At 44.6% G+C, this 14,995-nt stretch overlaps 1 protein-coding gene across 2 annotated transcripts in view; it reads left to right on the top strand.

The window, feature by feature from the left end:
- Positions 1–86: 86 nt before the first annotated feature.
- Positions 87–14,995, top strand: part of Srebf2 (sterol regulatory element binding transcription factor 2) — a 56,668-nt gene continuing 41,759 nt past the window's right edge. The window contains exon 1 of one of the 2 annotated variants that reach the window (XM_004845502.4): positions 87–342. In XM_004845502.4, the coding sequence (XP_004845559.2) occupies positions 255–342 (88 nt within the window). In that variant the 5' untranslated portion in view covers positions 87–254. Of the gene's footprint in view, positions 343–437; positions 847–14,995 lie in introns of those variants that run through there. The other variant, XM_087213827.1, reaches the window with a different exon arrangement.

Raw genomic sequence — 14,995 nt, 5'->3', positions numbered from 1 at the left:
CTTCGCACTCCGATTGGCTAAAACGAGCCTGGTCCCATTGACAACAAACAAGGGGACGCGCGGGCTAGGACAGGGGAATCCCGCCCCGCCCCTTCCGCGCGGCGCCGGGGCGCAGCGCAAACATGGCGGCTACTGGCACGGGCCGGTGAGGCGGTACCGGGCGGGGGCTATCGGGTGTCATGGGTGGTGGCGGCGGCACCGCCCCCGTGTCTCCCTGAGCGGGACGGCAGGAGACCTCTGCGCCGAGCCGGGAGATGGATGAGAGCGGTGAGCTGGGCGGTCTGGAGACCATGGAGACCCTCACAGAGCTGGGCGATGAGCTGACCCTGGGGGACATAGACGGTGAGTGGTGGGTGGGTGGTAGTGCAGGGGGCGCGCGGGAAGGAAGGGGTTACGGCGGCGCGCGCTAGTGCGCGTGCGCCCACCCCGCTACACCTAAGGCTCGCGCGGGAAGAACCCTGTGCGCCCGGCCACCCCGGCGATCCCCAGCCCTTACAGCGCGACGGCCGAGAGGCCCGGGCGTTGGGCTCCGGGAGGCTGTGGCATCGGGCACAGCTGGGACGGAAGCGGAGCGCGGAGCCAAGGGCGGCGTAGGTAGCGGCCTCGGAGGAGAGCGCGCGATCGCTCCCTCCCTCGCGCGCCCACACGCGCTGCCCGCGGCCCGGCTCCCTCGCGGTCTCGCATCTGCCACTCCCTGCCCGACCACAGGAGCGGCTTCGGAATTTCTCCGCTGGGCCCCTAGGCTGGGCGTCCCCACCCTGGTCCTCTCAGGATTGATAGACGACCGGGTGATCAGGCGCTACGGGAAACTTTGGGCAGCAGCTGCAGGAGCAAGTTGCTGATGAAGTGAGCAGTGGCGGCGGAGCGTGGACGCGTCTCTCGGGATGGAGACCCGGGCGCTCCTGCCGTCACACTGGAAAGAGTTGAGCAGCAGGAATCTTGAGTAGTGGCCCCTTGGGCTACAAGCTGGGGAGCAGGTGGCCTTTGTTCCCTCGCCTTTAACAGCGGAGTGGAAGAGGATCCTTTCTTGCAATGCTTTTCATTTTTTGGCCCCAGGAATCAAGGTTTGGAAAGGGTCTGCCTGGCCCAAGGTTGCCACACTGGTTGCAGAGCCCTGTTCCTCATCAGTATGTTTCTTTCCATCCTACCTTTGAGGATTCTGAGTCCAGTGAATCTTAATAATAATTAGTAAACGTAATAACTTGTAATAATTAAGTTCTTCTGATGTTATAGGCCCCAAATACTTTGCATTATTTTGCTTATGCCTCACAACAATCCTGTGAGATAGGTATTTTTACTACTCCCATTTTACAGGAGATGATGTCTTAGGTCACTCACCTTAGTCCAGAACCCATGCTCTTAAGCAATAACATTGTGCTTTTCAGTTTACAAAGTGCTTTTACATCCAGGCTCTCGCTGCAGTCTGGCAGGCAGATGGGATGACTAACACCCTCGTTTTGAAGGTGGAGAAATAGGCAGCAGAAGATTCTCTTTTGGAGAAAGAGATAGTGGCAGCAGCTATTTGAAGGAGGTGTTTGGCATTTTACCATTTTATTTTTGTAACATTTACCCCCTTTGTTTGGCCTTACCACTTTGGTCATCCAGACAGTGTACCAAGACACTTAATTGAAGCCCCACTTCTGACCACAGCCTTCCACTATTAAGTCCTCCAAAGTATAAAGATGGGTTAACAAATCCGGGGGAGGAGGGACCTTGGAACATAACAGAGGAAGCTAATATGTTTTGATCATTCCTGTGCCAGACATCGTGTTGAACACCTGTACATTTTGTTGGGGGTTGGGGAGACGGACTGGGAATTGAACCCAGGGCACATCTCCAGCTCTTTTTTTATTTTTTGAAACAAGGTCTTGCTGAGTTACTGGGCTTGAACTTGCAGTCCTCCTGTCTCAGCCTCCCAGAGTGCTGGGATTATAGATAAGAGCCACCACACCCAGTTCATCTATGCATAGTGATACACTCAATCTTCATAAGAATCCTATCAGGTAAACATGACTGTTACACTAGTCATCTTCCTCTCACAGATTTTGATTTTTTTTCTTTTCTTTTTTTTTTTTTTTTTTTGGTACCAGGCATTGAACTCGGGACTTTGCACTTGCCAGGCAGGCAGCGGCACCACGGAGCTAAATCCCTGGCCCAGATTTTGATTTGTTTTTTTTTTTTGAGACAGGGTCTTGCTTGCTATGCAGTTCAGGCTGGCCTTGAACTCACTGTGTAACCTAGGCTGGTCTTTTAACTTGCAGCAAGCCTCCTACCTCAGCCTCCCAGGTGCTGGGATTGCAGGCATTTGCCACTACATCTGGCTTCCACAAATTTTGAAACAGAAGTCTATTGCTGTTCACTAACTTAACCAGGATTACATAGCCAGTAAGAATGTCTAAAGCAAGGGCACAAAAATTCGAGTGCATTTTGTACTTTTATTCCATGATTGATTCTTATTTGTCTTAATTTATGTTAGTTTACCATATGGTTAATACTAATTTTGTCCCCATAGATGGTTAGATAAAATGTACAGTCTTGAAACTACCACAGTGGTTCAGTGGCTTCACAGGTCTTGATACCAGGGTTGGGAAGTGTTCCTGTCTTCAGCTGGTCAACTAGAGCCAAGCGCCAGCAATCCCAGCACTCTGGGAGGCTGAAGCTGGAGGTTAACAAGTTCTAGCCTTGCCTTGGCAGCTGAGCCAAGATCCTGTCAAAATGTAAAAAGGGATGGGGATGTGGCTCAGTTGGAAGGCCCTGGGTTCGATACCTAGTACTGAAGAAAAAAAAGAAAGAAAAAGTAGCTAGCAAGTATTCAGGTACTGGCTATGGTGTGTGAGTCTTACGGAGGCATGAGAAAATAGGGAGATGGGATTTTAGGGCCATAAGAATTTGACGTGAGTAACAAACCATAGTGCTGAATATATGAGTTTAGAGTTGCACAGCACAGTTAGTGAAAGACATTGGTGAGAGGGCAGTGGTCTGTAGATACAAGTATCCCTTGACACTCTCCCATCTATTCTTCCAGAATGTTAGTACAGTGAGGCAGGGACCTTCCTTTTGCACCTAAAACAGTGCCTGACACAATGAGAGTGGTTACTGTTTGTGGAATGCTTAAACGAATACAGTGACCTTGGCTGAATACAGTGACCTTGGCTGCGCAGGATGTCAAATTGTACCAGACGTAGTCTTCCGGGTAGATTGCGTCAGGCATGGCCAGCCCAAGTGCTTCTAAGGTGCCAGTCTGATGAGGAAGAGGGAGAATTGTGTGAGTACAGTTACTTCCTTTGTGTGTGAATGGTGGAGATAAGAGTACCTGCAATCTAGAAATCTCATTCCTACATCCAGGAGGAGCAGGCAGACAGAAAACCTTAATTCTGCCTGCTCCAATTCATTGGTTCCTTTTAGGGCTATAGATCCAAGGTGGACACAGCCATTCACTCATTTAGGACATCTCTAGTGGCATCCAGGTACCCCTGTGATGGATATGGTGCAGAGGGCACCTTTGAACAAGATGTACAAGGTCTCTTCTCCCTCAGGGAGCTTAAAGTCTTAATGAGAAAACACAAGTTATATAAAATAAATGAACAATTTTAGCAGGGCATTATGAAAATAAAATGGAGTTGTATTATAGAGTGGCCTGCTCTGAGTACTCTAGGAGTGGCTCTTGGAAGAAATGTCAGTATTTCTTCCAACAAATGCTCAATCTGGGTTTTGTGCGAAATTTCCAGATTTTAAAATATTGGCTCATTTTCTTTAAAAAAGAAACATGGCACCCAACAAATTATGTATACTAATTGCTTTCTAGGACCTTGTTCTGCTCCAGAATGTTCTATTTTCCCAGGCCCCAAGATCTCACTTAGAATAGCTAATACTACTTCCTTTTGTGTGGTATACTTCTGTAGTTTGAGGAAGGCCCTCATGCCACATCTTCTGCAAGGGCAGAGTTGAGATCCTCTTCTACTATGATTAGGAGAGATAAGATCAAGGAAGTGACCTTTTGGTGGGCCCGAAAGAATGGGTGGCAAGAGTAGTATGACAAACATATGGAAAGAAAGGGACCAGGCTACCTTAGTGGCACTAGCCTGTGATTCTAGTGCCCTAGGAGGCCAAGACAGGAGGACCAAAGTTCTAGCCTAGCCTCAAAACCAGTCCCAGATTTAAACCGATTAAAAGGACAATGGATATAGCTCAGTGTGAAGGCTCTGGGTTCAATCTGGTACCTCAATGGATGGATGAATGAATGAATAAAAGACTGCTAGAGGTTTCTTGGAATTTGGTATTATAAGGAAGCAATAGAAGATGAGGTTTGTGGGGTGAGCTGGAGCCAAATTGTGCTCCGGATACAGGTGTTTTGTGGAATGTTGGGAGGGAATTGCTAAACATTTTCAAGTAGAGGGATGGCCTGTTAATCATAGGTTTTAAGAAAATTTGTACTGGTAGGCAGGAAAGCCAATTGGGAGTCTGGGACACCAATGGGGACGAAGCTGCAACCATCCAGGTTTGAGATAATGGTCTCAGTGAAGAGCTGGCCCTGAAGGCAGAGCAGAGCTGGAATTCTAAGGCTCCACCAAAACTTTGAGCCTGAGGCTTTAGGGGAGAGTTCCCAAAGGGCTAGTTTGGGGAGATGGTGAAAATTTACCTTAAATGGGCCGAAATTGAGGCAGGGGAGTATCATCCAGTAGGAAGTGAGAGGAAGATAGTCAAGAGAAGGTGAAAACTGCAAGAGAGACTGGGGTTTAGTCACTGTTGATGAGTTAAACATAGAGAACTAGGAGTTTTGAAGTAAGAGAAGTGTAATAAACTAAGAGAAAGTAGCTTTTTAAGGAGTGGTCAGTAGATAATGGAAACAGTGCTGCAGAGGGAAACAAGGATGGCAAGGCCATGAAAGGAAACATGAGATCTAGCAGTTAGGAAAGGCAGGGGTGGGGGGTGGGGTGGGGTCCAAGGGTAGGTGAACCAGGCAGGAATCAGGAATGGAGTGGGTGAGGGACAAGCAGAGGCAGTTTGGCTCTTTGGAAGTTGAAGAATTTTATCAATGAGCTAATCCTCATTCTGTCTATGGGTTTGCATGTTCTGAACATTCCATATACATGGAATCAGAGCGTGTGGCTTCTTTCACTTCACGTAATGTTCAGGTTCATCCATGTTGCAATGTAATGTTTCACTGTATGAATACACCGCATTCTGTTTGTCCTTTCATCAGCAGATGAACATTTGGGCAGATCCTACTCTGGCGCTATTATAAATGAAGCTGCTGTGAACTTTGTGCAGAAGTTTTTGTGCAGACATACATGTTCATTTCTATTGGGTAGACCTACATTTGTTGTTGTTTGAATTTCCCCAGGGCTTATCATTATCCCATTTATTCTTTTACTTTATGTGTTCTGTAACTAACTCAGCCCTAAATCTTTGAGAAACTCCAAATATGGTGGTCAGTTCTTTCCTGGAGTGCTGCCTCCTTTTTTGCCCAATCTGATGGTTGTTAAGTCTCCTCTCCTGAACTTATCTTGGGACTACCCTTAACCCTCACTTTTGTAGTTTGAGGAAGGCCCTCATGCCACATGTTCTGCAAGGAGATCTGCTGATCCTCTGTGATGTTAAAAAGCTCTTGTTTCCTACTTCTGGATTGCTTTGTTTTCCCCCTTTTGTTTTGGTGGAGCAGATCCTTCAGTAGCTCTTTCTGTAGGTAAATTTTTTGAGGCTTTGCCTATCTAAAAATACCTTTATTCTAACCTCCAACTTGATAGTTTGGCTGAGTTTAGAATTTTAGGTGGGCATAATTTTGAAGGCATTGTCTGATTGTCTTCTAGCTTCTGGTAGTAAGAAATTTGATACCATTTTTATGGTTGATCATTTGTGTGTGACCTCTTTTCTCCTCTGGAAAGATCTTGTCCTTATCCTTGATGTTCTGAAATCCGTAACAATGTCCTGGATGTGACTGGGCTGTCAGTCACTGTCCCTACTTAGTGGGGGTCTGGAGACTTATGTCTGACATCTGCATTCATGCAGTCCTGCTGCACCCTACTCCACAAAGGAACTTCAGTTCCGGAGGGTTCCATGGCCCTGTCTTAGGCTTCTGTTGGGTGGTTTTCTCCAGACACTTGATTTCCTCTTTGGAAAAGTGTGCCTAATGTGGAAGGAAAAGCATTTGAAGTTCAGGGTGTTAAGTGGCCCCAGTCTGGTGTCCACATCATTGAGAAGATTGGAGTGGCCAGCTGGGTGAGCCAGGAGCCCGTGTTGGGGACAGGTACAGTCAGCACACAGTGAGAAGCAGAGGTGAGGAGAGGGGCAGAAACTGACTTCCCGTTTCTCCAGTAAATGATGCTTTAGAAAACTGCTTAGTGAGGTGAACTACTGGTCTACTTTTTACCCTGTGTGTACCTTTCTAAAGACATAAGTGTTTTAACACTTGAATATTTATCAGTGTTGCTGATGTTTGGGTTGAAAGAGCTATTGTTCATAGCTTATTTATTTTCCATCCATTTTTAGCTCCTGGTTTGATCCAGTTACGTTTACTGGGATTGCTCAAACCTCTGGAGCAGACTCCTTCGATTTCTCCTCCTTCCCTCTGTTTGGCCTCCCCCTTGACAAACATTCTTGACAAACATCCTCCGTATTCACACCTAGGCTTTCAGCCTAAGGGTTCTTGAGCATTGCCTGCCACTTACTGAGTGCAGAAATGACATTAAGTGTTCAGTAAGTGGCTCTGATCTTGGCATTTTTTAAAGAGTGTACTTTTGCTTCTATCTCAACAAGATCTTTTCTCTCATTGGTAATTAAAAAGGGAAAAAAATTTTTTTGGAGATGGAAGCCTCAATATGTAGTCCAGGGTGGCCTTGAACTTACTATATAGCCCAGGTTGCCCTTGAACTCACAGAGAGCTTCTTGCCACAGCCTCCTGAGTGCATAAAAATTCTTAAGCAACTTTATTCAGTTAGAACTTCCTGAATATCAAATTGTCCATATCATTCTGGACACCTGTCTGAACTTTGTTAATGTGCACATAGTTGTCACAACATTTCCGCATAATAGGTTGTTATGTCGTTCAGATGTAATAGCCATATAATTTAATGTAATCTATCTGAGTAGACAAACACTTGCATATCCATGTTCTTGTTGAAGATTTTGGATGTTTTCAGTCTTTCGTTAGCATAAGTACTGTCACTCTGAACAAGTCACTTTGGAGTTAGTTCATAGGTGTGTTTCTGAAAGAGCAGTCTTCAAGAGCTGCATTACACACTGCCAGCTGTAGCCCTTTCAATTTTAAAACTTTTATAGTGCTATAAATTACTGTGGTGACTGGGAATTACAGCTTGGAAAGTACTTTTTATTTTTTGAAAATACAGTGCACTTATATATGATTCAAAATATTAAAAAACTAAGAGTACTGTGCAGAGGCACACTCCAAACTGTCAATTCTTTCTATACCCCTACCTCCACATGAATAATTAATTTTTTTTTCTTTTACCTACTTCAAAGTTGTTACTATAAGTACAAGTAAATATGGATTTTACCCATTTATTATTTAATGGAGCTGGAGATTGAACCCAGGGCCTTATGCATACTAGGCAAGCACTCTACTACTGAGCTCCATCTCTACCTCTTCAATTTATTTTATTTTATTTCAGTTTTTTTGGTACTTGGGTTCAAACTTAGGACCTTATGCTTGTGAAGCAGGCGGTGGGACCACTGAGCTAAATCCCCAGCCCCACTTTAAATTTTTATTTTATTTTATTTTATTTTGAGACAAGGTCTTGCTGAGTTAACCAGGCTGGGCTCAAACTTGACTGTCCTCCTGCTTCAGCCTCCCAAGTAGCTGGGTTTATAGGCATGTGCCACCATATTCACCTCCTAGTTCCTCACTTGACTTTTCTATTCCCAGGACCACTGGATAGGCAGTAACTCCAGTTTTCTGGGTGATCGCTTCCAGTGCCTCAGATGATCCCATTGCTTGCTCAGGACCTTTGCCTTGGGATTCTTACATTTCTGCCACTCTGGGTTTCTTGGCGTGAGTGATCCTTCATCCGATTTGCCTGCTCTCTGTACTTGTAAAATTACTCTTTAAAATACAGGACTCTATTTTCAGCCCTCTGCTTTGGGGAACTTGGCAAATGGTTTCTTGATTTACATTGTGGCACTGGGACTGTTCGGTCTAAATTTTCTTCTTGTAGTTTCAGAGTGGCACTCTTGCTGCCTTAAATTTCAAGTGTATCTTTGCATAAAAGTTCTTTGGGCTTTCTGTCACTATAAATGGTGATGGGAAGTTACTTTCCTTCAGCTTTTTGTCACTTTCCACCAACATCTGCAGGTATTTTAGGAAATGACCTTTTGTTGTAAATGGTCTCATTTCTCACAATACTTTTTCTTTGACTTTAAAAATCAGTCTTGATAGTTTTTCTGAGCTACAGTACTTGGGTGGGCTTCCTGTTTATTTCTTAGGTGGGGTTGGACTTCAACTTGGGGTAATTGTTTTCCATTGTATTTCTTTGTACATGTGTGTATTTGATGAAATGAAAATAGGACCATTTCACTGTGATCTTAACATGGAGGTGACATTGGTGTTCTCTAAGTAAACATGATTGTTTTCTTTATTAGTTGTTGACTCTCTGCAGTCACCTCTATTTTCAGTTCTTCTCCGGGTTTTGAAATCACGTGTAGGCAGCATCCACTATGTTCCCAACACCATGTCTGCTCAGACCTTTCTTACATGGAACTCATTTTGTGCTGAGCACTGGGCACAGCACTGCCAAGGTAAACAGGGTCCCTGCCCTTAAGAGTATGATAGTTCTGGTGTTAGGCAGTTCCTTGCAATTAACCTGTATTACCTCAGGTTTTTGCTTTTAATCCTTTCTCCAATTCTCCAGATTAGGCTACAGATTAAGAAACTGAAGCCCAGATGACACAACTAGTAAGTGGTAGGACAGTGGCCTAAATCCAAATGTGTCCAACTCTAAAACCCATGTACTTTTCCTTTATTTCATGCACTTCCCTGTCTGAGGTACAAGACTTCTAAGTTGGAAATTTGAGGTGGTGTGATGCACTTCGAAGCTGGAGAGACACAAGATCTCAGTTTAGTTACACATTCAGTGGACATGTGTTTGACTGGGCATTTAAAGTGATTTCCCCTGAGTCCCATGGCTTTTCTGAGCCTTAGTTTCCTCTACATTGGTAGAAATTGGGGCTATCGATGTCATAGGTACTGCAAGTTAAAGCATATAAGAGAAACTAACATTCTCTTCTGGCTTTATGTGAGATTGAATGGGGGACTGATTGAACTTCAGTTTCCAAGTTGACTCGAGGACCAATGGCCCTTTTTTCCTTTTGAGAAGTTTTTTTTAGGTATGTGGGTGGGACACCGAGGAACAGTCACAGTGTGTGATGTAAAGTGTCCTATTTCTGGACCCCAAGATTCAAAGGTTAAACTTTGTTGTCATGATAGAATTTTTTAAAGAATAGCAGGGTCCCAGAGGCTGGGTCTCCCTGGGGAACTTCTGTTTAGGCACTAGTCCTGAATTGGTGAAAAGCTTGCCAACTGGGAAGCTGAGCTCTCAGCCTCTGTCAGGCTTTGGGAATTGCTAATGAATGTGTCTAAATGCCTCTTTACAATCTTACTGCATCTGGCCTTGTGGAACAGGTTTGTTGGGTTTGGTCCTAGTTTGGAACAGTGATGAAATCTTGAGCTGCTGAGCCAGAGATGTGGAGCTGCTTTGTCCATCTACTGCCTGCCTAGCCCAGGACCTTGCCATCCTATAGTTGTAGGAGAAATAATGCTTCCTAAGTGCTGGTATTCCTATGAGGCCTTATGCTTTACAAATGTCTTTCTGGTAATATTGTCTTCCTAACTGTGCTTTGAATAGATACTTGGATTTGTTTTTTCAATTTTGTTTTTGTTTTTGTCTTTTGAAACAGGGTCTCGCTTTGTAGTTCAGGCTGACCTTGAGGTCCACTGTGTGGCCCCAGGCTGGGCTCGAGCTCAGTGATCTCTTGCCTCAGCCTTCAGAATGCTGGGATTATAGGTGTGCACCACCATGCCTGACAATACTTGATTTTTATACTCACTTTCTATGGACATAGATGAAACACAGGAAATAATTTGAGGTTTCCCATGGTGTTGAAATTTTGACCTTGAGTGTATGGGAATGAGGTGAGAAATGCCCTGACTCAGGAAGCCTGATTATCTAGGAGCCTCTGGTCAGAACTTGGTTTTTTTTTGTTTTGTTTTTTGTTTTTCGGTACTGGGGATCAAACTCAGGTCCTTGCGCTTTCGGGGCAGGCGACGGAACCACTGAGCTAAATCCCCAGCCCCCGGTCAGAAGTTGTTTAAAAAATTTTTTTTTAAATCATGCTTCAGTCCATTTCAGCATGAATGAGTATCCATAAATCCACAGCACAGGAATAGGCACTTTGCAGGCTAGTAGATGTGAGTGAAACAATCCCGGTTTTCAGGAGCTGACATCTAAATGCCTAGTCTTTTTTTTTTTTTTTTTTTTACATTTTCACTGAAAACATTTTATTGGTATTTTGTTCCCTTTTTTTGTACTGGGAATTGAACTCAGGAATTTGGCCTTGTGAGACAGGCATGGCATCACTGAGCTAAATCTCCAGCCTTTTATTAGTATTTTGGATGGAAATGGAAATTTATTTGCCAGGAGGGAAAGGATTATCCCATCATACTTATGCTAGAACTAGCATATTGGCCTCCTCTTTGCTGATTCTGTGTTTGGCACCCCAAACAGCCAGTCTGAATACAGGAAAAATTTGACAGCATCTGTAACAGAGGAACAAACTCAATATTTGAAGTACTAAGGAAAGGAGATTAGAAAGTCTAAATAGGGATTTTGGCATTTGGGCTTGGTCGTTAAGGATAGGTGAACAGAATTTTAGAAGAAAAAGAATGGGAGACAGAATTGGACCAAAATGGGGTATAATTTGCCGTGTTCAAGGAGCAGTGATTCAGTGTGGTACCAGAGTATAGGGCAAGGGTTCTCAAATTTGTATGCCTTTAACCCCCAGGTTACATCCCTAAAGGTCTGAATGGGGAAGGTCCAGGTGTCCTTCAGCAGGGAACTAACTGTGGAGGATGCTGCCTCAGAGAATGCTTAGGAGATGTAAGATGAAGTCTTAAGGATGAAGGGGCGGAAGGAGAGAAGAGGCACATTCCAGGTGGAGTGAGCTGCAGTACACTTTTGAAGGGCTTGGCCAGTGCTCTGCTTTTGCAAACACTCTTGATAAACTCTGTTGTTATCTTTCTTGAATGCAGTTTTTTTGTTTCGTTTATAGTTCTAGAGATTGAACCCAGAACCTAACACATGCTGGGCAAGTGGTGTAGTACTGAGCTATATCCACAGCCCTTTTTATTTTTTATTTTGGGGCAGGGTCTCACCAAATTGCCCAGGCTGGTCCAAACTTGCAATGCTCTTACCCTAGTCTCCTGAGTAGCTGGGATTACAAGTGTGTGCCACCACACCTGGCCATAAGCAGAGTTTTGATTAGGTGCTTCATTGTGTCTTTATCAGTTAGCATTCTTGGTGATAATCCAGAGAAACTGGGCTTAAGAAATGGACTAGAACCGAGGAAGGCTCAGAACAGCAGCAGTAGAATATAGGCAAGGGTGAGTCTAGGAGCATTGGGAACTTACTACTTTGATTTATGTACTGTCCCTGCTGCCCTGAACCATCCCTCAGGAGTCACACTGCTGGTGGGAGCTTGGATTGATGGAGCTGACTGGCAGGAAGCTTTCCCTCCCACCAAGATTGTCTGATGGGCATTCTCCAAGGGAGGAGCAGGGCGCTCCTGGGAGTCGGTTCTGATGATGGACAAATGAAAGTGGAAAACGTTCACTGTTTCTCTGCCTCTCTGCCTCTGAAATAAAAGCTGAAGTCTAGGATGACATTTAGGCCTTTCACAGTTTAACTGTAGGCGGTGCCATCTCTTCACTTTGCTCCTTACTCTGGTACTGTGGTTGTAGTAAAACCGCTTCCTGTGTCTGGGATCCCCGCCCCCCCAAATCCTCTTCATTCTTTTTTTTTTTTTTGGTACCAGAGATTGAACTTGCGCCTTTGAGGCGGGCGGTGGAACCACTGAGCTAAATCCCCAGCCCAAATCTTCTTCATTCTTAAGAGGCTCAGCCATTTTTTTGCCGTTGTACTGAGAATTGAACCGAGAGCCTTCACATAGAGCTACACCCCAACCGTTTATTATTATTTATTTATTTATTTATGGTACTGGGGATTGAACTCAGGTCCTTGCGCTTGCGCAGCAGGTGACGAAACCACTGAGCTAAATCCCCGGCCCCTTATTTTTTATTTTTACAGGGTCTTGCTAAGTTTCCCTGGCTGGGTGAACTTATGGTCCTCCTGCCTCAGCCTCCTGAGCCTCTAGGATTATAAGTGTGTGCTGCCATGCCTGGCTAGACTCAGCTTTTCGCTGTCTGGCAGGATGGATCAGTCATTTCCTTATGATAGCTCTTTTTTTGTGTGAGACACTTGTCTGTTCTCATCTTTTAAGCTTTATGGGGTGGTAGGGAAGCAGACCAATACTTTTCAATCCTTGACTTGTGCTGGGTTTCTCCATGGCCCTTTGGCTCCTCCAGCTCCCAGGATGATAGTACACAGCATATGCAGGTGTTGAGTGAATGTTTGCACACGATGTAATAACTTGCTTTGCAAAGAATTATTTTTCTCGTCTTCTGCCTGTCTCGCAAGCTCAAGGTCCCGAGTTCGATCCCGGTACCAAAAAAAAAAGAATTATTTTTCTCAGAGATTGCAGGGTGTGGTAATGAGTGGGAGGGTAGGGTGGGTTCTTGGAACTTTGATTTTTGGCTGATGGTTTAAAGGATTGTAAAGGCTTGAGATCTCTTGGTGTGTAGACTCTGCCCCCAGGAGGACATTAAAGCTGAAGTGGCTTGTACCTGACTCTTGTTGACAGTGGGTCACCTATCATTGTGAAACGTGAGGGCCTTGAGGAACAGGATCACACAAGATCAGTCCCTGGAGTCTCACTCTCTGCATCTTGCTCAGCTTTCAGTCTCCTGTTTCAAGAGAGTGAAAGAAAGAACAGTGAGATGCCAAGGCAGGGGCAGGTGAAGAGCTGGGAAAGACCCGAGATGACACATCTTTCCTTCTTGAGCTTGGTGTTCACTCTGCTCACTCATGAATGAAGCGCTCATTGGGCACCTGCCCACTCCAGGCTCTTGTTTGGCGGTTTCCATACAATAATGGAACAGCTCATCTGTGTTGTCTTGTGGCTGAGGGCTTGACTGTAAATCCCAGCTGACTGTTTGACATTGGACAAGCTACTTAACCTCAGTGCCTTATTTCTTTCTGTAAAGTGGAGATGATAGTAGGACCTACCTCAGAGTGTTGTGGAGATTATACGAGGAAATCTATGTAAAGTATTTATATTAAAACACTTTACATTAAACAGGTAGTGATTTTTGTTTTGGTTTGGTTTTTTTTGGTACCGTGGATTAAGCTCAAGAACTCTCGATTGCCAGGCAGGTGCTGTGCCACTGAGCTATATCCCCGGCCCAGATACTGCTTGTTGATATGTACAAAACCTCAGTAAATATTAACAACCATTTTTATTACTAATTGGCTCAGGTTTTTTCCCCTCTTGATTGCTATACTCAGTTTAGTCATAGCTTACTCTTTCTTTATTTCTTTTGTGGTACTGGGGATTGAACTCAGGGAATGGCAGATGATATTCCTAGCGCACCCTCCCCTCTGTGAATCTTTGAGACAGTCTTACTAAGTTGCCCAGTCAGCTTGGACTTGGATTCTCCTGACTCAGCCTCCTGATTAGCTAGGCTTACAGGCATGTGTTACTGTGCCTGGCTAGTCTTAGCCTTTTTCTTTTTCATTTATAATTTATGTATTAGTGCATGTGTATGTTTGTACATGTGTTAGTCTTTTTCTAAGAGCTAGCACTTTGGTCTAACAAATGGAAAAGACGGATAGCCTTTCAGATGTGGAGTGCCAAGAATTTGCCTTTAATTTAGTATTAGGTAATGCCTAGAGTCCTGGGGGTGCCGGTGCATGGATGGGGACTCCACTGCAGTGTTCTAGAACCTAGCCCCTCGTGGGGCTGGGCAGCTGCAGTGAGTCTGGAGAGGAAGCCCCTTGCTGTGGGGTGGAGGCAGGTTCTGCAGCCGGATGCTTGGGAAAGGGCACGAGACCCGGGAGAGGGAGATAATCTCTCACCCCATCTGGCCCTTCCTCATCCACATGCCTGAGACCATGTGCAGTTCTCCCCCTCCTTGCACCGAGACTTGTTTTCATATGCAGCAGCCACAGCCAGCACCACTTTCTGAGCACTTGTGTGCCGAGCACTACCCGAAGTGCTTCACACATATTAATTCATTAATAGAGTGCTTGAAACTGCTACCTCACAGCGTGATTTTGAAGATTATATAACACAGTATTTGTAAAAGTGCACGGTGTTAAAAGCAAAACCAGTGGAGTGATGATGCTAATGAAGTTATTTTCCAGTTTTTAAAAAATCACATTTAAACTTTATAAATAAATATATGTATCCTTGGCTGGGTGTGGTGGCAATGTACCTCTAGTCCCAACATTCAGGAGGCTGAGGCAAGAGCATGCTTGAGCCTCAAGGCTTTGAGACCAGCCTGGGAAACATAGCAAGACCCCATTCTCAAAAGGGTGTGTGTGTGTGTGTGTGTGTGTGTGTCTTTAAATTTAAAGATTGTCACCATTCAGTTTGGCCTCGGAGAGTGGGCCTTAGCTTAGTGTTTTGCATCCTGCTTTTTTTCCTAAGTATGATTTCTTTTTACCCTTTCTTTGCACATACACTAGGAGATGATCTGTTTCTCAGTGTTGATCAGCTTTTACAGCCACATTCATAACCAGAACTTTTCTGTAGGCACTTTTTAGAAAATTCTTGAGAAAGTTATCTCAGTTCATTGTTTCAGTCATTCTGATATTCTCCTGTCAAATTAGAACCTAGCTGTAAGTTTTTGCTCAGAATGCTTTTTAAT

Source organism: Heterocephalus glaber, unplaced genomic scaffold, assembly GCF_053883595.1.
Source record: "Heterocephalus glaber isolate CG9 unplaced genomic scaffold, H.glaber_assembly_v1.0 deba00001444, whole genome shotgun sequence".
Taxonomy (NCBI): domain Eukaryota; kingdom Metazoa; phylum Chordata; class Mammalia; order Rodentia; family Bathyergidae; genus Heterocephalus; species Heterocephalus glaber.
Note: the sequence above shows the minus strand (reverse complement) of the source record. Positions and strands in the feature narration are given on the sequence as shown.